Raw genomic sequence first — 24,580 nt, 5'->3', positions numbered from 1 at the left:
GACCTAAGGTGATCCACCCACCTCGGTCTCCCAAAGTGCTGGGATTACAGGCTTGAGCCACTGCACCCGGCCAAGACTTGTTTTAATACCTGTGAAATGGGGCAACAGTATCACTCACCCGTAGGTATGTGGAGGGATCTGAGAGAACATATGCATTCAGTATATGCTTATCAACTCCACTCTCTCTCCTTAGATTTCTTCAGGGGTTGGAGAGGAGCTGGGCTTCCTTGGGCATTCAGCCCTGAAGAAGTAAGCTGAAAAGTCCATGGCATCTTGGGGCCATGCAAGGTGGGTCATTAGCTCACAGTAGGAAGGCGGAGAGGGCCCTGATTCCTGGGCCCTCCTTTTCACTTCAGAGTTTTTCCCTCGAAAGTTGGAAGCAGCAGAGGCCCTCCTCCCCTTCTAGGCCTGCCAGCCTTGCTGGCAGCAGAACTTGTGGTCAGCAGAGCCTGGAAGCCTGATCCTGCCAGATGACCAGATGCACTAGTAGCTGGGTGACTCTTGAGGAGAGTGGTCAAACATTGTGTACCAGGGTAGCCCCACCTCCTACTGGCCTGGGTCAGTCCTGGTTGATAGGGGCCAGGTCAGGTTTATGCCTGTTGTCTGGTCATAAGTATTAATAGTGCCACTTTCACTCTGAAGTGCCCTGCTCGTCTGAAGCTGAGCATACACATCCTGTGATCCAATAATTCCTCTCCTAGGCACGTACCCAACAGAAATTTGCACATCTACTCACCAAGATATATTCTAGAACATTCATGACAGCACTATTCATAATAGCCCCCCGCCAGAAACCATCCAAATGTCCTTCAACAGAATGGATATAAAATTGCGGTACATTCATACCACATCACTAAGCAGCCCTGAGAATGAACATTCTGCAGCCACACACAATAGCATGTACGAACCTCACAGACATAAGGGTATGCAAAGGAAACTAACCCAGGAGAATACATAAAGTAAGACTCCATATCTCTACGTGTGCATGAACAAGTGAAACGAAACGCTGCTTAAGTTGGGATGGTGGTTACACGGGTACTGGAGATGTTATATTTCTTGGTCTGCATGCTGGTGACACAAAGGTGTTCACTTTGTGAAAATGCATCAAGCTGAATACTTAATAGAACTAAATGGAACCATCCACACTAGTTTTTTCACCTACTCATCTAGAAAATGAGTTTAAGAGTCAGAGTCCCAAAATATCAAGTTAACTCAAACTCCCCTTTCCCTGGACATTCCCGTTGGGTTCACTGAAGCTCACTGGGTCGTCCTTGAGGAAACTGTATAGGCTGACTCCAATAACAGAAAATGCTTCCTGTGGGGAAGACGTGTTCTGGTATCGACCAACTCAATCCCCCCGGGCCTTGACCATGTCCTTGGCCTGGAATAGCTCCCTCTTCCTGCTTGCCCTGTCCCCAGTTCTTCAGCCACCCACCTATCCAAGTCTCATGAAGGCCTGCTCAAGCCCGTCTCCTCCAGAACTTCCCTGACCACCCTGGGCTCCCATCCTCTCCTCCTGTAGTTCCTCCTGTCTTTAAAAGACGCGCCTGACCTGACCCCTTGGTCCAAGTTTCAAGAGTGCAGGGGACTTTGTTCATTAATTGTACCCCAAGAATTTGGCCCAGTTCCTGCTGCAGAGTAGGTTCTCAGTAACTACTGAATGAAATGTTTTCTAACATGGCATCTCCTGTACTGCTATTCAGTTTTCTCTAGTGCAGGCCTGATTCTGATTTCCCTAGACGTGAAATTCGCTGGGACAGGGACTAGATCCTACCCATCTTTTTATCCCTACCACTACCTCTTCTGCTTAATACTTAAAGGGGAAAGAAAAGAAAGGCAGTGAATTCAGGGCATTTACAATCCAGAAAGCGTGGAGGTGGGGGGTCAGTGAGTAGAGAGTTATTTGGATTTCAAGGGTGTGGGTAATCCTGGAGGGGAACAAGCTACTATATTTATTTGCCTACGAATTTATTTATACCTGCCTCCTACCAGAAAGGGTTTGAGGTGGCTTACAAAAATACACACAATACAAGGTAAAAAACAAGTCGCTGAGGAAATCAGGCCGAGGGGAAAATAAGAATAGGAAAAATAAGATCGAGTCGGCTTTGCTAGAAGTGGGCCAAAAAAGTTGGCCAAGTTTTCCCACAGCCCACTCGAGGCGGAAGTCCCTCTCCTCTCCTCAGGGGCGGCCGCGCGTCCCACACGGACGGGGAGAGATGTACCCGAGACAGGGGACCGACAGGACCCTCTCCGCACCTCCCCAGTCGCCAGGCCGCCAGCCCGGGGCCCAGGCCTAGCAGCCTCCGCGGCCTTGAAGAGCGCGAAGTGGAGGGGCGCGCGGCTCTGGGGGGCAACCCGAGCCCAGACCTAGGTCCCAGGGTGCTGGCGGGGAGCCTGTGACCTGGGACGGAGTGCTGGAGGCTGAGGGATCGCGCCTCCACGCCACGCCGCAGAGGTTCCCGCGCTCGAAACCGAACGCCCTCCAGCCACCACCACTCACGGCCTACTAAGCGCGCGCTCGGGGCCCAGCGCACAAAGATGGAGGGAGCGGCGCGATCCACCCGCCCCACCCCCACCCACCCGCCAGACAAAGGGGCAGGCCGCCCCTCCCCCAGCCGCCTTCGCGGGCCCCGCCGCCCTCTCCACCCCTCCCCTCGGGCCGCCCTTTGGTGACTTCCTCTCCCCTCCAGGGGCGGCCCCGGGACTTCTCGGGAACTCCGTTTCACCTGGACGCGGGGCGGGGAACCGGCGCGCAGAGGGCGGCCTCCGGGCCCACCCCTAGGCCGGGCCGGCCTCAGGCCCGCGCCCTCCCCTTTGAACCCGCGCTCCCGGCCCCTGGCGCCTTCCCGCCCAGGCGCCCCCGCCCCCACCCAGCCGAGCACGTGCTACCCGGGCCCCGAGCGCTTCCCGCCGCACGGGTGGGGGCTGGGCCCGCCCCCCCGCCCGCTCCCCACCCCCACCGGAAACATTCCTGCCACATTCCTGCAACTGCGAGGCCCAGCCCGCCGCTCCCCACCCCGCCTCCGCGCCGGGCCCAGGGCTTTCCTGCGTCCCCTCCACCGCCGGCTCGCCCCCTGAGGAGGGGGCTGGGCCAGGGCCTCGGCTGACCGGGGAGGAAGAAGGGGAGCAGAGAAAAACATGAGTCACAGCCGTGTGTCACTGGAGCGCATTTCAATTCCCTGCATCACAGGAGGTGTGGAAGGCCGCCTCGGGGACCATGCGCGGGAGGTGCGCCCGAGAAGGCCCCGGGCCGGCCTGCAGGGCGCGCCTCTCCGCCTGCGCCCTTTCCTCCCCCACCGCCCTCCCCGCCATCTTCCCCTTTGGCTTCCTTCTCGCTCGGTGCAACAAGTCTTTGTTAAGCCGGGCGCCGGGCGGGCCAGGCGTGGCGGAGATGGCCTGCATGCTCGGCCCCTGCCCTCAAAGCGCTTCCAGGCGACTTCTGGCCCACCTTTTATTTTTATTTACAGTCCCAGCGGAAGGGCCCAGGTCCCCAAGTGGGCCTGCGTATCTCCAGAACACCATCTAAGTCACCTCAAGGCATGAAGCCTCCCTTGGGTGTACCTGCCAACGAACCAATCGTTGGTTTCGCTGGAAGGCTCCACCTTGATCATGGCTCGCTGGTGGCCATTAATAAAACACTTTGGATTTCACAAGTTTCACGTTTGAATTTCACAAGACTTGTATCTCACCAATCAGCCACACGCGGGTTGACACCGAAAGGCACATGCTGACACCTGTCCGCCCAGGGTAAATCTACTAGCTCCCTATTTTAGTGAGGGGGTGGCGTGTAGGCCGCGGAATTCTCTAGCGAACGCGTTTCTCTTCACCCCCTGGGCCCGCGTGGACCCCCGTCCACCCCCACAAGCCCTGGGTGGGGGGCTGGGCCCACAAGCCCTGGAAGCCCCTAGAGGTGACTCTCCCTGGGACCGCGTACCAGGGAGGAAGGATACCGCCACCCGTCACCATCCCCCCCGCGAGAAGCTCCTTCGTGACTCCTCTGTGCGTGCCTTCCCACACCTCCTCCGTCCGGGACTGCGAGGAGTGGGCGCTTGACTCGAGTTCACAGCCCAGGCCTCCCACACACCCCTCCCTGCCGTCAGCACCCACCCGCGCCGCAGCGGCGGCTGGCGGGCGGCCGCCCTTTTAAATCCCCGGGCTCATTTGCATGGCCCCGCCCCTGAGTGACACGGCTGGCGCGGGCGGGCCCGTCCCCCCTGCCCCTGGGTCGCTCTTTTTAAGCTCCCCTGAGCCGGTGCTGCGCTCCTCTAATTGGGACTCCGAGCCGGGGCTATTTCTGGCGCTGGCGCGGCTCCAAGAAGGCGTGAGTTCGCGGCCGCTCCGGTGGCTTCTTTTTTTTATATCTATAATTTAATTAAATTATTTATTTATTGAGGCCGCGCACGGGCCGTGCCCAGCTTCCTGCCCCTCGCCATCCTCCGGGGGAGGGGGAATATTTTTGTCCCCCCGCCTGGCTGTGACACATAAATACCCCGCGGGGGCCTGGGCGGCGAGCACGCGGCGGCGGCGGTCTCTGAGCGCCTCTGCTCTCTCTCCCGGTTTCAGATCCGCATTTGCTACCAGCGGCGGCCGCGGCGGAGCCAGGCCGGTCCTCAGCGCCCAGCACCGCCGCTCCCGGCAACCCGGAGCGCGCACCGCAGGCCGGCGGCCGAGCTCGCGGTGAGTCGTCCCCGGGGCCCGCGGCGGCGGCGGCGGAGGGGGGCGCCCGCGCCCCCGCCCGCACGTCGCCCCTCCTGCGAGCCGCCCGGGGCTGCAGCGCGCGCCGCCGGCTTTATTCCCAGGCCGGGGCGGCGCGAGCCGGCGGCGGGGGAGGGCCGCGCGGGGCGGGGGCGGGCGGCGGGGCCCGGCGGCGCGGGGAGGACGCCCGCACCCCTTCCCCCGCGCCGCGGGCGCCCTGCGGGGGGCGGGGACCCGGGTAAGGCGCGCAGTGGGGGAGGGGGCGCGCAGCTGCGGCGAGCGCGAGTTGTGCACCCGGCGGAGCCCGGAGGAGCCCGGCGCACCTCGCGCTGCGGCCGCTCCTGCTGGAACCAGAGCCCGAGCCCGGGCCCGGGTGAGGGGCGGGGAGAGACACGGGCTGCGGCGCGGCAGGAGAGTGGGGGGTCGGGCGCCCCCCGCAGCTCAGGGAAGTTCTGGAAGTGAGGGGGATGGGGAGGAACCCCGAAATTCGGCCCTACGCCCTCTCGGCCTTTCTCTCGCGCCCCCTCCGCAGATGAGGCCGGAGCGCGGGCCTGGGTTTGGGGCTTCACCCCGACCCCACCTCTGGCCTGGCCCGCGCCTCTTCAGCCCCAGGGGCCGGGCCTGCCCTCCGCCCCCACAAACTGGTTTCGCTGCTTTGCTGGGCTGTGTTGGAACTAGTCCCTTTGACTCCCCGTTTCTATTTTATTTTCTTCTGGGGCTTTATTTTGTGGGGAGGGGACGGAGGGAGGGGGCTTTCTTCCTCTACCCCGCGCCCGCGCGCGCCAGGTTTCCTGCCCCAAAGCGGGCTTGGGTGCCCCCTCTGGCAGGAAGTGGGGCCGGGTGCACCCGCGTGGCGGTGCATGCGGTCGGGGTGCGCTGCTTTCCCGCGCCTGCAGGAGCGGCCTGCGCCCCTCCCCCCCGCGCGCCCTGGCCCCGGGTCCCGCCGGCCGGCCTGCAACGGCCGGGCGCAGACACTTGCAGAGTCACCCTCGGGCCAGGTCTGGAGCCTGATGCCTCGGGGGCTTAGCCCTAGCTGCTGGGCGGGTAGGCAAAGTGTCGGGTTGAAAGGGTCTTCGGGAACCTACTTTTTCCTGTTCGGCAACTTGCTGTGTGACCTTAGGCAACTCATAAAGCTTCTCTGGGCTATCTTTTTACAGGGGACGGGGAAGAAAATAAGGGAACCCGCAAGTAATTTCCTAGGGCTTTTCCTGCAGAGTCCTTAAGTATTTGAGGAGCACACTTTGCATGTAGTGTATGGAGGAGACAGGCTTGAGGCCCAAGCGGGCATATTACAAAGTGAGGGATTGGGGTTAGGCCCTAAATGTAGTTCCTCCAAGACAGACTTCTGATGTTCAGAAACAGGTGGAAAAGACGAGCGTTTCTTGGCCTCACTGGAAAGGGCCTCGGGCCTTCATTTAGTTCGTGGGGGGTTGGCTGAGGGGGATTAAAGGGTCCCCAGCAGCGAGAGGTGAGGGGAGGCACCAGATGGTATGAGAGCTTCCAGGGAGACCGGCCAAGATCTCCAGGCAGGCCGGGCCAGGCTCTCCGGGATTCCGGACTGGCTTCGCCCAACTGGAACCCCCTCGATGAGGGGGCCCCAGGCAGACCTTATATGAGGTCAGCACTCGTTTAGTTGATTAATTTTGATGTTTAGTTTGAAGGGGGACCTGTGGTGTAATATAAGATTCTAATCACTGCCTGTAATTGCAGAGCAGGCCAAGCCACTAATGACGGAGCAGGATAAATCACCAACCACCTTGTTTAAAAGGGTCTCCAAGTCTGAAACATTGTAAGATAGAATAATTACCAAAGTCCCGCTGTCTGGAGGGTCTCTTGATGCTTGAAAATGGAGGTCCTGGGCCCTCCAGAAATCACAAGTTTGCAAAAATGTTTTTTTCCTCTCATTGGGGTAAAAACTTTTTTTTTTGTCTTTTAAATTAGACATGGCGTTCCCACCGTATTGTCCAGGCTGGTCTCGAACTCCTGACCTCAAGCAGTCCTCCTGCCTTGGCATCCCAAAGTGCTGGGATTACAGGCATGAGTCAACTCACCTGGCCCATAAATCATTTTCAAATGGTCTAGTTCTTATTTTGGTTAGAGTGAAGATTTCTTTCCATTATTTTAAGTTTTTCTAAACTATTACCTAGTTTGATCCTTGAAGCAGTCAGGAGGTAATTCAGGCAGGTACCTTATAATTACCTTGATCTTACAGATTGAGAGGGTTTCAGAAGTGGAGCCGCTTGGGCCCACCCCTTACCATGGCAGGCAGGGATTGGTTACTGGAAAAATGTGTAGCCTAGGCCTCCGGCAGGCAGGAATTGGTTACTGGAAAAATGTGTAGCCTAGGCCTCCGGCATCTCATCCATCTGTAGCCTGGGGACGATAAGGACTAGGATGAAGATGTGGAGGACTGTCCTTTCTAAGCCTGTAGTACAGGGTATTCCCAAATACAGGTTGCAGGCCCACCTTCCAATGAGAAGTTTTAGGAAAACTCAAAATTGATGGGGTTAATTAAACCCCAACAGGCCTCTGAGAAGAAGGAAGATGCTAGAAAATGACCAAGAAGGTTTTTGGATGAGCCCTGCCAGGGGGCCAGCCAGGGTCTGTTAGGCGGTGCATTTCAGTTGAATTCCCTACCCATCTGACAAAGTCCCATCTGACTCCAGTTGGGCAGAGGAGGGTGGCCTTTGGCTTTGGGCTCACTTTCCTCCTCCACCTCACCCACTAGCTTCAACCATCTCCTCCGTCCCTCAATTATACCAATCTTTGAATCCTCCAGGGATTTACCCTAGGTGAGAACAGAGAAGAGAGCTAGTGGGTGGGCACCACCCCTGGCTATGTGATTGGCTTTTTTTGGTCCTGAGTCTTGCACCTTGCCAGATAGGCAATATTGTCAATGAGGTGGGCAGGGGATCAATGTCCATAGCTGCCAGATCGCAAGGTCTCATTCTTTCCCTTTTCCCACTGAACTGCGTAGGCTGGATTTTCTCTTAAAGAGAAAGGGCAGCAGTTGGCTACAGAAGGAGGGGCTGCTGGCAATATGTCAGACCCCACCTCCCCACACCTTTGCCCCAGGGCGGCCTCACCCGTGTAGCTAGGTCTGGGCTGGCTATACCTCCTGGGACCCCCCCACCACTCTCCGTTGGGGCGGTGTTAAGGCAGGACAACAAAGAGCCCTTCTAAACAGGAGATAGATAAGGAGCTGATTAGGGCCAACGGCCCTTCCCCGCCCTTGGCAGCATCTGGGGGTGGGCAGACCCCTCCATCCTGGGCAGAGTAGGAGGCCTGGGGCCCCCTGGGAGCACAATTTTCTGCAGTGTGCCTTGAAGGTGTGGATGATGAGGGGGTAGAAAGTGGCTGAAGTGAGATGTTTGTTTAAAAGCACTTTTCTGTCTCCCAGCATCCCAGCCATCACTCTTCCACCTGCTCCTTAGAGAAGGGAAGATGAGCGAGTCGAGCTCGAAGTCCAGCCAGCCCTTGGCCTCCAAGCAGGAAAAGGACGGCACTGAGAAGCGGGGCCGGGGCAGGCCGCGCAAGCAGCCTCCGGTGAGTCCCGGGACAGCACTGGTAGGGAGTCAGGTGGGTGTCCAAACCTTTGCTTCACTCGGTTTACCCTTTGGGGCTAGGGAGGTGCCTGGAGTTTCAGCAGGCGAGAGCATGCATGGAGGGTGCAGAATGATTCTGCGCAGTAAGCGTGTGGGTGTGTCCTCCCACCTGTGTGTACTCCTGCCCCCACTTGCAACTCTGGTCAGATCTCTAGAAACCCCAGGAGAGAACGGGGGGCCGAGGAATTCAAGATGAATTCTGAAGCCGATGGCAGAAAGTCCAAACGTAAAGCACCCCAGAGGTCACATAGCCAGTGCTTACTTAAAACACGCGCCTTTTTCTTAATTTCCAATCCACTGTGGACCAATGAGTTTAAAATGCAGTAAAGATGAATGAACAAAAATGAACACAGAAGCCCAGGGTTTTTAATCGTTAGATTCAGTGCGTGTAAAATGATTTTTGTCAATTTGCTGTAAAGTTTCTGAATACTTATGGTCGATTGTTGTACTTCCTCATCCCAGGTGAGAAACGGGTGCCTTCATGGGCCAGCACCTGTTTATGCACAGGCCATGTTATGAGTAGTTCTGGAATGGGCATTGCCCCTGGCTCTTTAGGTGGGAATTGAAGCCCAAGAAGTCAAAAATGTTGGGGGGTTGGTGGCAGTGACCCTCAGAACCCTGGTGCTGCTCTCCCCACAAGTTCCTCATAGAAGGATGAGGCTGTCAGCCTGGCGATGTGGGGCACCCTAGGGAGCATGGCCACTTGGGCTTGGGGGGACCCCATATTGGCCTCTTACAGAGGCAGCTGTCACCCAAGTGAGGGGTGGCTGTTGGTGAAGCCCAGTTACTTCCCTTCCGTGGGAAAGAGGTAAGAGGAGTTGAAGTTGACCTCTGCCCCTTAAACATGATACAGGTTTTTCACCTGCAGGATTTCCCTGTCCGTAAGGTGGAGAGTGGTCTGTGCTGACCTGGGCCTAGGGAGACACGAGCTGTGAGGAGTCTGCTGTGTTGGAATTTGGCAGCCACCTTCAGAGCCTGGGGTGGGGTCATTTGTCCTCTTAGCCTAGCTCCCTCAGCCCCTCCTACCCCACCTGTTAGCCATGGTCAGTGGGAGGTGTCAGGAGGGGTGCAGGGTTACTGGACCCTGGTTATAGACAGCCCATAGGCAGCCCCCCAGGAAACAGTAGCTGGCGCGCCTTCACCACACACCTTCTATGCATTATGCAGCAGCTTTTTATTCTATCTACGGCTTATTAAAATTTCAGTGGGAATGATGGCAGGGATCTCTGGAGTCCGGCTATAATTCCACTTCTCTGGGGGCAGCCAGGATGGGCTCTAGGTTTGCAAGTGCAGGCAGGGAGTGTGTGTCCAGCATAGATCATCTGAGAGGGTGGGCAGTGATCATGGCCCAGTGCTAGATAACCATACATTACCCATTTAATCTCCATGACACCCTGCGAGGGAAGTCTTCACCATTTATAGATGAGGAAACTGAGGCTCCAGCATTAAGTGTCCTGCCCAAGATCAGTGTCAGAACTGAGACTTGGGCAGAGCCACGTAACAGTGTCTTTCTGTCCCCAGAATGCCTTTCCTAGGGGTCTTCTGGGCTCTTGACATTTTGCGTCTTAGAAACCTGCAGGGAAGCAAGGGGAGAGGTGGGAGGCACTTTGCAAAGATGCTCAAACTGGAACTTTGGATCCTGAAGGGATTCCTAGGTCAGGGATGGTTTGTGGTTCTTGGTTCTTGCTGACTTAACCTTGTTGAGGAGGCAGAGGGCCGTGTCTTCCGAGGGGGTGGAAACAGGTGGTGACTGTCCCTGACTACCCCCTCTGTCTTTTAAAGAAGGAGCCCAGCGAAGTGCCAACACCTAAGAGACCTCGGGGCCGACCAAAGGGAAGCAAAAACAAGGGTGCTGCCAAGACCCGGGTGAGACTTGAGATGGGGCCACCCCCGGGTGGATGACTAGAGAGGATCCTCTTGTTGGTTCCATGGCCACAGCTCTGGGGAGGTCTGGGAAGGGGCTCGGTCATCCCAGTTGTGTACCCCCTTCCCTGGTACAGGGATGGCAATGAGTCTTTGGTAACTGGGGAGAGTGGGGCAATGACTAAGGTCTTACTTCTGGGGGGTTGGTCCTGCCCAGGACACTGCGGAGATCAGGTCAGAAGTCCCACAGCTTTCCTGATCTAGAGAAAGGCAGAGTGGGGAGAATGGAGGGTCCCTGCCAGCCCCTGGGCTGAGAATGTTACCTTCTCCTCTTGGGGTCCCCTGGAGCCTGAAGGGGTGGGGACAAGCAGCAAAGGCCAGATTCACAGTGGCATTAGCCTTTCAGAAAAGTTGTTTTGTTTTTTATTTTATTTTTTTAAAGACACGACTCATATCCTCTGAGTCATGGGCAGAGGTGGGAGTAGGGGGCGTGTGTGTATGTTGAGGGGGCAAATGTGGCTGGCCAGTCATCGCCAGCTAGACTTGGGTGGGCCTGTTGGGTGAGAGTGTTGGGTCGCCCTGAACAGGCAGGTAGGTCTGCCCCCCATCACCATCGGGCATCGGGTGAGCACTGTTGAGCATTTTGGACTTAGGAGATATTTTCTCTAACCCTCTAGAAAACCACCACAACTCCAGGAAGGAAACCAAGGGGCAGACCCAAAAAACTGGTAGGTGAAGAAGCAGACCGCTGCTTGCCTCCTGGGCTCTTTTGAGTGAGGGCGTTAAGAGTACACAGTACCCGATGCTATGCACCCCCTATGGAATGGCTCTCCCTGACCTGCTGGGACATCAGATTTTACAGAAGTTCAGAGAGGGGAAGGTACCTGGCCTGGGCTGTGCCCATGAGAAGTGAGGGGTCCTAGGTACAAATCAGACCACATCCCCCTGCCCTGCCCTAGATGTGTGTGGGGGTTCCTCCCTCTCCTACTCCTAGAATACTCAGAACTTCTAGGGGAGATCTTGGAAGTCATCTAGCCTGTGTCCCCCTCAATTAGAGATGAGGAAAGGAAGTCATAGGGGGAAGGTTTGTCCTTCCTATGATCCTCTGGAGAAGAGAAACAGCGAAGGAGCTGGGCCCTGGGAGGGGTTGGTGCTGGAGCTCTGATGTGACCCACCACACTGCACTGGAGGGCACCATCCAATTCTGGGTCCCCAAACAGCTGGTGGAAAGGCTGGTGGGCTGAGTCAAGAGGCTGCCTCTAGGGGCCACTGCAGTTAGGGTCACCCCAGCCTTCCAGCTCCTGGCACCCTCCTACCCCCAGCCTGCCCCCTCAGATCCCTGAAGCTGTCATTCCTCAAGCTGAGCCACTGCTGGGTTGGGGGGGTTAGGGGGTGCTGCTGGCCAGGCCCCAAGAGTGAGTAACAGGAAACAAGTTGTTTTGGAGTTTGTGCCTGGCACGGGGGCTGTAGCCCCGTGTGGTGTCCCGACATTCCCGCCCAGTGAGTGAGCCCCGGCGGCACACACTTCCCCTTCCTCCCCACCCCGGCCTAGGGTCAGCCCTCGGCCACCCCGGAGGGCCAGGGCACCACAGCCCAGCATCTGCCCCTGTGGGCCAAGGACCTGGTTCCCCTGCACCCACCAGAGGGCTCTTGCACCTTCCAGCCACCCCTTCCCATTTCCTCCTCCCCCACCTCCTCTTCTCCCCTAAGGAGTCAGTCACATCCTGAAGCTCAGTGCGGCCCTGAGCTCTGCCCTCCGTGGGCCTGGGGGCCAAGGGGGCTTGGCTCCTGGCTCTGGGTGAGAGCAGCATGTGTGTGGGGTTTTTTCCTCCTTTTAAATTCTTTTTATGAATGAAGCCCGGCCGTGGAGGTTGCTGAGTCACCCACACACTCAGCCCTGACTCATCCCTCTTCAGGAGAGCCAGGGAGTGCAGGGAGCGGGTGGGGGCCGGCCTCTGGGGGTGGAAGAGGGGGATTGGGCCAGAGCTCACACCAACAACTGCCCACCCCACAGGAGAAGGAGGAAGAGGAGGGCATCTCGCAGGAGTCCTCGGAGGAGGAGCAGTGACCCGTGCGTGCCGCCTGCTCCTCACTGGAGGAGCAGCTTCCTTCTGGGACTGGACAGCTTTGCTCCGCTCCCACCGCCCCCACCCCTTCCCCAGGCCCACCATCACCACCGCCTCTGGCCGCCACCCCCATCTTCCACCTGTGCCCTCACCACCACACTACACAGCACACCAGCCGCTGCAGGGCTCCCATGGGCTGAGTGGGGAGCAGTTTTCCCCTGGCCTCAGTTCCCAGCTCCCCCCGCCCACCCACGCACACACACACGCCCTCCTGGACAAGGCTAACATCCCACTTAGCCGCACCCTGCACCTGCTGCGTCCCCACTCCCTTGGTGGTGGGGACATTGCTCTCTGGGCTTTTGGTTTGGGGGTGCCCTCTCTGCTCCTTCATTGTTCCCTCTGGCTTCCCATAGTGGGGCCTGGGAGGGTTCCCCTGGCCTTAAAAGGGGCCCAAGCCCCATCTCATCCTGGCACGCCCTACTCCTCTGCCCCGGCAGCAGCAGGTGTGGCCAATGGAGGGGGGTGCTGGCCCCCAGGATTCCCCCAGCCAAACTGTCTTTGTCACCACGTGGGACTCACTTTTCATCCTTCTCCACCTTCCCTAGTCCCTGCACTAGGCTGGACAGCCCCCTTCGGCTACAGGAAGGCAGGAGGGGTGAGTCCCCTACTCCCTCTTCACTGTGGCCACAGCCCCCTTGCCCTACGCCTGGGATCTGAGTACATATTGTGATGGAGATGCAGTCACTTATTGTCCAGGTGAGGCCCAAGAGCCCTGTGGCCACCACCTGAGGTGGGCTGGGGCTGCTCCCCTAACCCCACTTTGCTTCCGCCACTCAGCCATTTCCTCCTCCTGAGATGGGGCACCAATAACAAGGAGCTCACCCTGCCCGCTCCCAACCCCCCTCCTGCTCCTCCCTGCCCCCCAAGGTTCTGGTTCCATTTTTCCTCTGTTCACAAACTACCTCTGGACAGTTGTGTTGTTTTTTGTTCAATGTTCCATTCTTCGACATCCGTCATTGCTGCTGCTACCAGCGCCAAATGTTCATCCTCATTGCCTCCTGTTCTGCCCACGATCCCCTCCCCCAAGATACTCTGTGGGGAAGAGGGGCTGGGGCATGGCAGGCTGGGTGACCGACTACCCCAGTCCCAGGGAAGGTGGGGCCCTGCCCCTAGGATGCTGCAGCAGAGTGAGCAAGGGGGCCCGAATCGACCATAAAGGGTGTAGGGGCCACCTCCTCCCCCTGTTCTGTTGGGGAGAGGTAGCCATGATTTGTCCCAGCCTGGGGCTCCCTCTCTGGTTTCCTATTTGCAGTTACTTGAATAAAAAAAATATCCTTTTCTGGACTGGAGTCTCCTGTGGTGTGTAAAGCCTGGGGCAGGTAGGGTGGGTGACACTTGTGTTCTGGCCCCTATCCTTCAGGCTGCAGGAAGGGAGGGGAAATAATAGCACTGGAATCACCTCCAGGGAAGGTGATTTTAAGCCTCTTGATGAAATCAAAACCCCTAGCCACAAAACGTTTTATTTACAAAATATATACTGAATAATATACATCTGGCCCCATCACCATGGAAACAACTTCAAAGCCCGCCTGGGGATTTAAGCCCAAGCCAAGCCCAGGAGGGCTAGAGAAAGCAAAGGTGTCTACCAGCCGCCCCCATCCCAGGAGGAAAACCTTCCCATGAGTGCCTGGTGGGTGGGCGGTGAACTCAACACCCACAAAGGGCAGAAGGCCTGGGGGCAGTGAGGTGATGGTGAGGGCATGGGAAGCAGATGCTGCTGAGGGTGGGTGGAGGGAGAAATGGAGACCCAGCACCCAGCAGGGGGAGCCAGGTGACGGCAGGGGAAGCAGGCCCATGGCAGGGCCCCAGGCAGTCCAGGACCCCAGGCTCTGAAGGGTGGGGCAAGGCGGTCAGGTCACGTCTTGACATCCAGCAGCGGCATCCGCTTGTGCTGGTAGCCACTCTGCCAGCCATGTACCACCTGTCGAGGAGACCACACCACAAGGCTGGGCTGTGTTCCCTGGGAGTCTGCAGCACCCAGTTACAGCCCAAGTAAGCAGAACCAGGTTCCGGTTTCAATGTGGACGAGTATGGCTGGGAAGAGGGCTGACCCCCACCTTGCCTCATTCTCCCCCTGGCCCCCAAGTGCTCACCTTGGGGTCTCCCATGTCAGAGAGCAGCTCCTGCTCAGCCTCATGCAGTTCCTCAGCTGGGTCATAGCTGTACATGGGGAGTAGGTGATGGCGCAGCCGGTCCACCCTGGGGAGCAGGGAAGGGGACTCAGCTAGGAGGCCCCCCAACCCTCATCAAACACCTGGCTGCCCCGTCTCTCCTCCCTCTCCCAGGCAGGGGCAATTCCAGTGGGTGCCTTTTGGGACACACTATACCTCCAAGAATACAACCCTGATTCTACAAAGGGGCTGTCCCCAGTGAGTAACCTGAGGCTGGGGCAGGGAAAACAAATTTCAGGCTTGTATCAGGATGGCTGAGGGACATCTTACAGAAAACTCAGCCTATGAGCAGGAATTTCAAAACGGGTGTGGGGTTAGGGTGGGCAGGGGACAGGGACACTCACCGCTTTTTCTTCTGTACATACATTACCTGCAACAGAGATACAGCACTGTGGGGGCTGCTGAGCCCAGGAAGGCCCACAAGCAGAGAGAGGCCCCCCCTCCCCACCCTTCACTCCCTTAACAGGACAGTGGGGACTCTGTGCAGACTGGACCAGGCCCACCCAGCCCCTGCCTTAGCAAAGCTGTGGGTGTCTGTGTGTGTATATGAGGGCTCCTTACCACAGCCACCACCACCCCGACCAGGGTGATGAGGAAGAAGGGCCCCAACACATAGCCCACCATGGAGTCGCTGTTGGCCTGGGGGGCATTGGGCACAGTGGTGTTACTCATGACATCAGCAGCCAGAGGGCTGGGTGGTCAGCATGGGCAGTGGCGCTTCGGGAGGGCGCCTCCACTGGGCTCCCTGGGGAGGAGGAAGGGAGGTTATCAGTTGCACCCAGGTGACATCCAGACTCTGGATCCCTCCCCCAGAACTGGAGATCTATGAAAACTGGTCCCAGGTCAAATCCTGGGAGGAGGGATCCTCCAGGTAGATGTACTGGGTGTAACCCTCCAGTGAGTCTTGGCAAATCCTGGCAGGAAAGGGGATCAAGGGAAGGCCTGGATCCAGGGCTGAGTCCTGCCCAACTCCTATCCCTAAATCAGGGTGGGGCCCAGCTTAGATGCTGGCCAAATATTTCCAAGTCTCAACTTCTGGGGAAAGATTAAGTGCAGGTTTCAGGTGCCTGCCCCAGCCCTTTTGGGGCATTGGGCTGCCAGCACCTGTCCAGTGGAGCAAAATGGATAAATGAGGTCTAAAAGAGGGACCTGCACTGCAGCCAGGGGTGAGATGGGAGCATCTGAAGGAGTCCGCTTCCATCCTGGTCCAATCCCACTTCAAGCGATGGGCTCCATGCCTGGGTTCTATGCCCTTGTCCCTGGTGTCACCTCAGACATACAGCCCAAACACCCTCTCCCCCATCGGTCTCGTGTGCCAGGGTGGACACGAGTGGGTAAAGCTGGATTGTATCTTCAAGATGATGTCACCTTCCTCTTGTCTCCACCCGGGGCTCCGCCCAGGTCCCTCCCCTCTTGGCCTGAGCTAACAGGCAGAGGTGGAGAGGGTCAGTCCCCATCGACAGAAGCAAAGAGATCGTCCTGGGGCGGTTTGCTTGCTGATGGCCCAAGGTCCGCGACCCAGGTTCATTTGAGTCTCTATCAGAGGGCAAGGTATGAGCGACCTACCCCCGTGTCCGTAGGGCACGGGGCATCGAGCTTGCCCTTACCCAGTCGTATGCTCATCGTCCCAGGTCAAGGGGGCATGCCAGGGTAGGGAGGGCGTCAGGCCGCTGCTAGGATGCGGGCCAGCAACAGCGGACCGGAGGTGGTTCCCACGGCGCTGGGAGGCTCAGGCCGGAGGTGGGGGTGTTAGGGGATGCGGATGGGCCGCCCCGCGCCCCAACATCCTGGAAGCCCGGCACCCCGAGGCGTGGACCGGTGCCAGCGCTCTGCAGCCCAGCCGGCCTGGCCATGCCTTACCTCCCGCCGCTGCAGCCCCGACAGGAACGCCCTCGGTTGGCTCCCGGGCCCCGGAAAAGCCGTCAGGCGCGTGATCAAAGGACCCGGGGAAATGGGCCGGGCCTCAGCACTCGGGTGCAGCCAATCCGGTAGCTGAAAGCCGGTGGCCTGGAGATTTCTGGAGCCGCCAATCCGGAGGCGGGCGTGGGCGGTGCGAAGGCGGGGACAGCGGGGCTTGCAGGGTCCGCCCGGCGGCGGCAGGGGGCAGCCGAGGGCTGCGTAGTGGGGGAGGAGAGCGCGGCGCGGGGCCGGACGGGGCAGGGCAGGGCGCGCGCAGTTTTCCGGCGGCCTTTGGCCCGCCGGCGTCTGGAGCTCCGATTCTGGGAGGTCTCCGGCGCCCACCTTATTCACCTCTCTCTTTGCAGCCAGAGTAGGGTCGCGCCGTGCTCTAACGTTGAGCCCAGGCCCTTCGCGGTAGGACCCTGCCCCGGGCCCACTCGGCCTCCGTCTGTTTGTTCCCTGGCCTTCGGGCTGTGCTCGGCCGGTAGAGTACGCCAGGTCTGGGCTACCGGGGGCCCTGGCACGCCCACCCTCTCTGCGCCTGTCTTAACGTCTGTAAAACAAGCTGTGTGAGGATTATTATTATTACTTTTTTTTTTGAGAGGGAGTCTGTCTCTGTCGCCCAGGCTGGAGTGCAGTGGCGCGATCTTGGTGCACTGCACCCTCCGCTTCCTGGGCTCAAGCGATTTTCCTGCCTCAGCTCCCCAGTGGCTGGGATTGCAGGCGCGCACCACCACGCCCGGCTAATTTTTTTGTATTTTTAGTACAGACAGGGTTTTACCGTGTTGGCCAGGCTCCTCTCGAACTTGTGACCTCAAGTGATCTGCCTGCCTCAACCTCCCCAAGTGCTGGGATTAGAGACGTGAGCCTCCGCGCCTGGCCCATTGTGAGGATTAAATGATGACATGAGCAGGGAGCTTACCACATAATATTCCCTGAAATATTAAGTTCCTCCTGTTCATCTGTTTTCGGTTTTACGGAACACACGAAGCAGCGGGGTGAGGTCCACCTGGCTCACAGGCAACTTGCTAAGTCGGTAAACTTGGGTCAAAGCTTTTCTGGTCTTATCATTAAAATGGCACACATTTACTAGGAAAATCTGACTAAGGCCAGTGGAATTTACAGTGTCAATATTCTGGTTGCGATTATTACAGTTTTGTAAAACGTTATCATTGGGGGATTTTTTTTTTTTTTTTTTTTTTTTTTGAGACAGAGTCTCCCTCTGTTGCCCAGGCTGGAGTGCAGTGGCCCGATCTCTGCTCACTGCAAGCTCCACCTTCCGGGTTCACGCCATTCTCCCGCCTCAGTCTCCCTAGTAGCTGGGACTACAGGCGCCTGCCACTATACCTGGCTAATTTTTTTGTATTTTTAGTAGAGACGGTGTTTCACCGTGTTAGCCAGGATGGTCTCTTTCTCCTGACCTCGTGATCAGCCCGCCTTGGCCTCCCAAAGTGCTGGGATTACAGGCATTGGGGGAATTTAAGCAAAGCGTACACAATCTCTCTGTGTTGTTGTTATTATTATTTGAGACAGAGTCTCCCTCTGTCGCCTAGGTTGGAGTGCAGTGGCACAATCTTGGCTCACTTCAAGCTCCGCCTCCCAGGTTCACGCCATTCTCCTGCCTCAGCCTCCTGAGTAGCTGGGAGTACAGGCACCCGCCACCATGCCTGATTAATTTTTTTGTATTTTTTTTAGTAGAGACGGGTTTCACCGTGTTAGCCAGGATGATCTCGATCTCCTCACTTCATGATCTGTCCGCCTCGGCCTCCCAAAGTGCTGGGATTACAGGCGTGAGCCACCACGCTCGGCCCTCTCTCTGATTATTATTATTTTATTATTATGTTTTGAGACAGTTGCTCTGTCGCCCAGGCTGGAGTTCAGTGGCACGATCCTGGCTCACTGCAACCTCTGCCTCCTGGGTTCAAGTGATACTCCTGCGTCAGCCCGAGTAGCTGGGACTACAGGCGCCTGCCACCACACCCAGCTCATTTTTGTATTTTTAGTAGAGACGGGGTTTTACCATGTTGGCCAGGCTAGTCTCGAACTCCTGACCTCAGGTGATCCACCCACCTCGGTCCCCCAAAGTGCTGCAATTACAGGTGTGAGCCACCGCACCTGGCCTCTCTGTATGATTTTTTTTTTTTTTCTTTTTTGAGATGCAGTCTGGCACTGTCACCCAGGCTGGAGTGCAGTGGCGCGACCTCAGCTCACCAAGCAAGCTCCACCTCCCACGTTCACTGCATTCTGCCTCAGCCTCCCAAGTAGCTGGGACTACAGGCACCTGCCGCCACTCCCAGCTAATTTTTTGTATTTTTAGTAGAGATGGGATTTCACTGTGTTAGCCGGGATGATCTCAATCGCCTGACCTCGTCATCTGCCTGCCTTGGCCCCCCAAAGTGCTGGGATTACAGGTGTGAGCCACCACGTCCAGACCTCTCTGTATGATTTCTTATAACTATATATGAATCTACAGTTACCTCAAACGTGTATGTGTGTATATACATATGCATATATTTATCTATAACTTTGTAGCAGACCCTCCTCTACCCCCCAAAAATCACACACGATTGGGAAAACTGACTGGCAGATTATGGAAACCACCCAAGAACATGAGGGTATGGCAGCTGAACCAGGCTACAGCCCTCCTGTATCACCAGGTGGTAATGGGCAAAAGATATGACCTAGGTCACCCTGTTCTTGCCAGAGAAACCCTTAGGGGCAGATGTATGGTTCTGGTGTGTCCAGAATCAGTGGGTTCTTGGTCTTGCTGACTTAAAGAATGAAACCATGGACCTTCACGGTGAGTGTTACAGTTCTTAAAGATGGTGTGTCCAGAATGTTCCTTCAGATGTGTCTGGACTTTCTTCCTTCTGGTGGGTTTGTGGTCTTGCTGACCTCAACAGTGAAGCTGCAGACCTTCACGGTGAGTGTTATAGCTCATAAAAGCAGCACTTTCAGAGTCGTTTGTTCCTCCTGGTGGGTTCGTGGTCTCGCTGGTTTCAGGAGTGAAGCTGCAGACCTTCGCGATGAATGTTACAGCTCTTAAAGGCAATACACACCCAAAGAGCAAAAGAACAAAGCTTCCACAGTGTGCAAGGGAACCTGAGCCGGTTGCGACAGCTGCTTCAGGCAGCCTGCTTTTATTCCTTTATCTAGCTCCACCCACATCCTGCTGATTGGTCCATTTTACAGAGAGCTGATTGGTCTGTTTTAGAGAGCTGATTGGTGCATTTACAATCCCTGAGCTAGACACAGAGTGCTGATTGGTGCATTTACAATCTTCCAGCTAAACATAAAAGTTCTCCAAGTCCCCACCAGATTAGCTAGACACAGAGTGGTAATTAGTGCATATACAATCCTCCAGCTAGGCATAAAAGTTCTCCAAGTCTCCACCAGATTAGCTAGATATAGAGTGCTGATTGGTGCACATACAATCCTCCAGCTAGACATAAAAGTTCTCCAAGTCCCCACCCACTCAGGAGCCCAGCTGGCTTCCCTTAGTGGATCCTGCGTCAGGCCGTGGCTGGAGCTGCCCGCCAGTTCCATGTCGCATTCCCGCACTCCTCAGCCCTTGGGCGGTCAATGGGACCAGGCACTGCGAGCAGGGGGCTGCGTCCGTCGGGGAGGCTTGGGCCATCTGGGAGCCCACGGGATTCCCGGGCGGGTGCTCTGGCATGGCGGGCTGCAGGTTCCAAGCCCTGTCCCAGGGAGGGGTTGAGGCCGGCAAGAATTCGAGCTTGGCACGGGCGGGCCGGCAGTGTTGGGGGACCCGGCGCACCCTCCGCAGCTGCTGGCCCAGGTGCTAAGACCCTCACTGCCCGGGGCCGGTGGTGCCGGCTGGCCCCTCCAAGCACGGGGTCCACCAAGCCCTCGCCCACCCGGAACTCGCGCTGGCGCGCGAGCGCCACGCACAGCCCCGGTTCCTGCCCACGCCTCTCCTTCCACATCTCCCGGCAAGCAGAAGGAGCCGGCTCCGGCCCCGGCCAGCCCAGAGAGGGGCTCCCACACAGTGCAGCGGCAGGCTGAAGGGCTCCTCAAGCCTGGCCAGAGCAGATGCCAAGGTCAAGGAGTCACCCAGAGTGAGCCAGGGCTGTTAGCACGTTGTCACCTCTCACTAGGATCCCAGGCCCTGTCAGCTAGAGGCAGCCAGTGGTGCGAATATGGGTGAGTTGCTTGGTCTGGTCCAGCCACAGGTTTCCTCAGGCCCTTCCAGGGAAGGCTGGATGAGGGCAGGTCTGGTGCAGAGGTCAGAGGGCAGATGGGAACTTTGATCCCTTGTCTCCAGACATCACCATCTGACTGTAGTGGGGAATCAAGGATGGAGGGAAAGGAATGAAAGAAATGCATGAGTCTGGAGGCTCCAGCTGGATCTAGTGCTCTCAGGCTTTTGAGTCTGGAGAGTAGGGAGACCCCTCACCATAGGCTTCTGTCAGAGCTGGGCCTGCCATGCCTTGCAAGGAAGTGGGGGGTAAGTGATGGGGTTTGAGAACTTAAGGCCCTTGTGGCTGCCCACATAGTCAACTTTTGTCCAGTTCCTCAGGCCTTCTAACCACAAATCTTGAGGGCCCTCTATAAGCAGGTCTAGTGGTCACATTGGTTAGAGAGGTATGTGGAGAAAGCCAGTCTCAGGGCCAGAGACCCAGTAAAAATTTTACTTTTTTTTTTTTTCTCCTGAGACGGAGTCTCACTCTGTCGTCCAGGCTGGAGTGCAGTGGCACGATCTCAGTTCACTGCAATCTCTGCCTCCCTGGTTCAAGCTATTCTCTTGCCTCAGCCTCCTGAGTAGCTGGGACTACAGGTGTGCACCACCATGCCTGGCTAATTTTTGTATTTTTAGTAGAGAGGGGGTTTCAACATGTTGGCCAGGTTGGTCTCTTAACCCCTGACCTCAGGTGATCCACCTGCCTCAGCCTCCCAAAGTGCTGGGATTACAGGCATGAGCCACTGTGCCTGGCCGGATTTTACTTTCTTTTCTCCTAAGAGAGAACACCCTTGTGAGCTAGGCAGGGCAGGTGGAGCAGTCGCAATTTGCAGATGAGTTAATTGATGCTCAAGCAATGAGATGACTTATCAGGGCCCTTGGCCTGATCATTAAGGGCAGGGTGGGATGAGATGACAGGTGGGCCTCTCTTCTTGGACAGCTCTCTGCTGACAGCTGCCCCAGAGCTACATTTGAGGCCTGGTGTCTTCCTGTGTTCAGGCTTCATATCTGATGAGAGTACCTCCAAGTATAGCCGAGAAAACTGCAGCTCTGCCTTCCCTCTTCATGTAGCTGCCGTTTCAGGAAGCGGGAGGCTAGGGTGGGGTTGAGGCTACATTGTGCTACCCTGCTCGAGTTTTGACTGCCTCCTTATATCCATGCTGCTTTGGTTAGTGCCTGGACTTGTCTGCCCACTTCAGCTAATGCCTCACTCATCCTTGTGTCCTCCAGCTCTGGATCCACTGAACAAACCATAAAAGCAAGACCTGAAAGGATTGAACTATTTTCAGTTAATTTTTAGAATGAAGCTCAAGAAAATTTATAGGAAGGCAAAAATATCCACCTGGTGGCCAGGTGTGGTGGCTCATGCCTGTAATCCTAGCACTTTGGGAGGCCGAGGTAGTGGATCACCTGATGTCAGGAGTTCGAGACCAGCCTGGCCAAGGAGGTGAAACCCCGTCTCTACTAAAAATACAAAAATTAGCTGGGCATGGTGGCGGGAGCCTGTAATTCCAGCTACTCAGGAGACTGAGGCAGGAGAATCACTTGAATCCAGGAGGCAGAGGTTGCAGTGAACCGAGATCACACCATTGCACTCCAGCCTGGTGACAAGAGTGAAACTCTGTCTCAAAAATAAAAAAAAAAAAAGGACCCTGGCTGGGTGCTGTGGCTCACACTTGTAATCCTGGCACTTAAGACAAGGAATGTATGAAAAATATCCCAGTGATCTTCTAGAGATGAAAACTACAATATCAGATTAAAAAATCATACTGGACAGGATTAATCACACTGGACAGGATTAATGGCAAGTTAGATATTACAGAAGAAAAGACAAGTGAACTTGAGGGCATAGCAATAGAAACTACCCAAAATGAAACCCAAAGATAAAAAAATCCAAAATAAAAAAAAAAAAACAAAGAAAAATGAAAAAAGGATCAGTGAGTTGTGGGATAACCGTTAAGTGGCCTAATATATGGATAATTAGAGGTCCAAAAGGAGAAGAAAGAAAGGACAGAAAAATATTTGAAGAAACCACGACCAAAAGCTTTCCAAACTTGGGCCAGGCGCAGTGGCTCACTCCTGTAATCCCAGCACTTTGGGAGGCCAAGGCAGGTGGATCACCTGAGGTCAGGAGTTGGAGACCAGCCTGGCCAACATGAAGAAACCCCATCTCTACTAAAAATACAAAAATTTGCCAGGTGTGGTGGCACCTGCCTGTAATCCCAGCTACTTGGGAGGCTGAGGTAGGAGGATCGCTTGAACCCGGGAGGCAGAGGTTGCAGTGAGCTGAGACCGTGCCATTGTACTCCAGCCTGGGCAGCAAGAGCAAAACTCCATCTCAAAAAAACAAAACAACAACAACAAAAAACTTTCCAAACTTAAAGATGACCATAAACCTACAGACCCAGGAAGCACAATAAGCCCAAGCACAAGCAACATGAAGAAACTGTGCCAAAGCACATCGTAATCAAATTGCTCAAAGCCAGTGGTAAAGATGTTATACACAGAGGAACAAAGTTAAGAATGGCATAAGATTTCACTTGAAACAATCCAGTTGAAAAGATGGTGGAGCAACATCTTTTATTTATTTATTTATTTTTTTATTTTATTTTTTTGAGACGGAGTCTCGCTCTGTTGCCCAGGCTGGAGTGCAGTGGCACAATCTCAGCTCACTGAAAGCTCCACCTCCAGGGTTCCCGCCATTCTCCTGCCTCAGACTCCTGAGTAGCTGGGACTACAGGCACCCGCTACCACGCCCTGCTAATTTTTTGTATTTTTAGTACAGACGGGGTTTCACCGTGTTAGCCAGGATGGTCTTGATCCCCTGACCTCGTGATCCGCCCGCCTCGGCCTCGAAAAGTGCTGGGATTACAGGCGTGAGCCACTGCGCCTGGCTAACATCTGTTAACTACTTAAAGAAAAAACTCTCGATCTAGAATATTGGAGAAAAAAATCTGTCAAAAACAAGAAATAAAGATGTTTTCAGGCCAGGCATGGTGACTCACGCCTGTAATTCCAGCACTTTGGGAGGCCGGGGCGGGTGGATCACTTGAGCCCAAGAGTTTGAGACCAGCCTGGGCAGCATGGTCAAAGCCTGTCTCTACCAAAAATACAAACATTAGCCAGTCTCATAACCCGGTCTCAAAATAAATAAATAGATAAAAATTAAAACATAAAATTAAAAAGTTTTTGAAAATGATGTTTTCAGACATACAAAACTGAAAGGAATCATCACCAGTAGACCTGCACTACAAGAACTGTTAAAGGAAATTCTTCAGGCAGAAAGGTAATTGTACCAAATAAAAATATGATCCGTCCAAGAGAAAGACAGAGCATCCAAATCGGTAAAGAGGAAGTCATACTGTCACTGTTTGCCGATGATACGATCTTTGAGAAAGCAAACAAAAACATAAAGTGGGGAAAGGACACCCTGTTCAACAAATGGTGCTGGGATAATTGGCAAGCCACGTGTAGGAGAATGAAACTGGATCCTCATCTTTCACCTTATACAAAAATCAATTCAAGATGGATCAAAGATGTAAATCTAAGACCTAAAGCCATAAAAATTCTAGAACATCAGAAAACCCCTTCTAGACATTGGCTTAGGCAAAGACTTCATGACCAAGAACCCAAAAGCAGATGCAACAAAAGCAAAGATAAATAGATGGGATTAATTAAACTAAATAGCTTCTGCATAGCAAAAGAAATAATCAGCAAACAGACAACCCACAGAATGGGATAAAAGCTTCACAATCTATACATCTAACAAAAGGCTAATATCCAGATTCTACAAGGAACTGAAACAAATCAGCGAAAAAAAAACTCATCAAAAAGTGGGCTAAGGACATGAATAGACAATTCTCAAGAAAAAGATATGCAAGTGGCCAACAAACATGAAAAAATGCTCAACATCACTAATGATCAGGGAAATGCAAATCAAAACCACAATGTGATACCACCTTACTCCTGCAAGATGGCCATAATTTTAAAAATCAAAAAGCAGGCTGGGCATGGTGGCTC

The 24,580-nt window shown here is 55.4% G+C and overlaps 2 protein-coding genes and 1 long non-coding RNA gene across 27 annotated transcripts in view; 2 read left to right on the top strand and 1 right to left on the bottom strand.

Annotated features, from left to right (window-relative positions):
* The first annotated feature begins 4,173 nt into the window (after window positions 1-4,173).
* On the top strand, window positions 4,174-13,573 carry HMGA1 (high mobility group AT-hook 1). 23 transcript variants are annotated; one of them, XM_063632258.1, is made up of 6 exons: window positions 4,174-4,321; window positions 4,564-4,677; window positions 8,096-8,241; window positions 10,086-10,166; window positions 10,841-10,895; window positions 12,181-13,573. In XM_063632258.1, the coding sequence occupies exons 3-6, from the start codon at window positions 8,140-8,142 to the stop codon at window positions 12,957-12,959; spliced, it is 1,017 nt and encodes a 338-aa protein (XP_063488328.1). In that variant the 5' UTR covers window positions 4,174-4,321; window positions 4,564-4,677; window positions 8,096-8,139; the 3' UTR covers window positions 12,960-13,573. The 23 variants fall into 23 exon arrangements, with proteins under 23 accessions (XP_063488328.1, XP_055119502.1, XP_063488326.1 ...); XM_055263527.2 differs by having other exon boundaries at window positions 10,083-10,166; window positions 10,841-10,891; window positions 12,178-13,573; XM_063632256.1 differs by having other exon boundaries at window positions 10,083-10,166.
* A 160-nt stretch (window positions 13,574-13,733) lies between these two features.
* On the bottom strand, window positions 13,734-16,410 carry SMIM29 (small integral membrane protein 29). Of its 3 annotated transcripts, none has more exons than XM_055263534.2 (5): window positions 16,321-16,410; window positions 15,022-15,205; window positions 14,805-14,830; window positions 14,383-14,488; window positions 13,734-14,210 (listed from the first exon to the last, which is right to left on the bottom strand). In XM_055263534.2, the coding sequence occupies exons 2-5, from the start codon at window positions 15,130-15,132 to the stop codon at window positions 14,145-14,147; spliced, it is 309 nt and encodes a 102-aa protein (XP_055119509.1). In that variant the 5' UTR covers window positions 15,133-15,205; window positions 16,321-16,410; the 3' UTR covers window positions 13,734-14,144. The 3 variants fall into 3 exon arrangements, with proteins under 3 accessions (XP_055119509.1, XP_055119510.1, XP_055119511.1); XM_055263535.2 differs by having other exon boundaries at window positions 16,068-16,375; XM_055263536.1 differs by having other exon boundaries at window positions 15,082-15,205; window positions 16,068-16,348.
* The window catches only part of LOC134735685 (uncharacterized), a 35,290-nt gene continuing 26,485 nt past the window's right edge, over window positions 15,776-24,580 (top strand). The window contains exon 1 of the long non-coding RNA XR_010119053.1: window positions 15,776-16,011. This is a non-coding gene — a long non-coding RNA (uncharacterized lncRNA). The remainder of the gene's footprint in view (window positions 16,012-24,580) is intronic.

This window comes from Symphalangus syndactylus, chromosome 23 (assembly GCF_028878055.3).
Source record: "Symphalangus syndactylus isolate Jambi chromosome 23, NHGRI_mSymSyn1-v2.1_pri, whole genome shotgun sequence".
NCBI classification, from domain to species: Eukaryota; Metazoa; Chordata; class Mammalia; order Primates; family Hylobatidae; genus Symphalangus; species Symphalangus syndactylus.
This window is presented reverse-complemented; position numbering and strand designations above follow the sequence as displayed.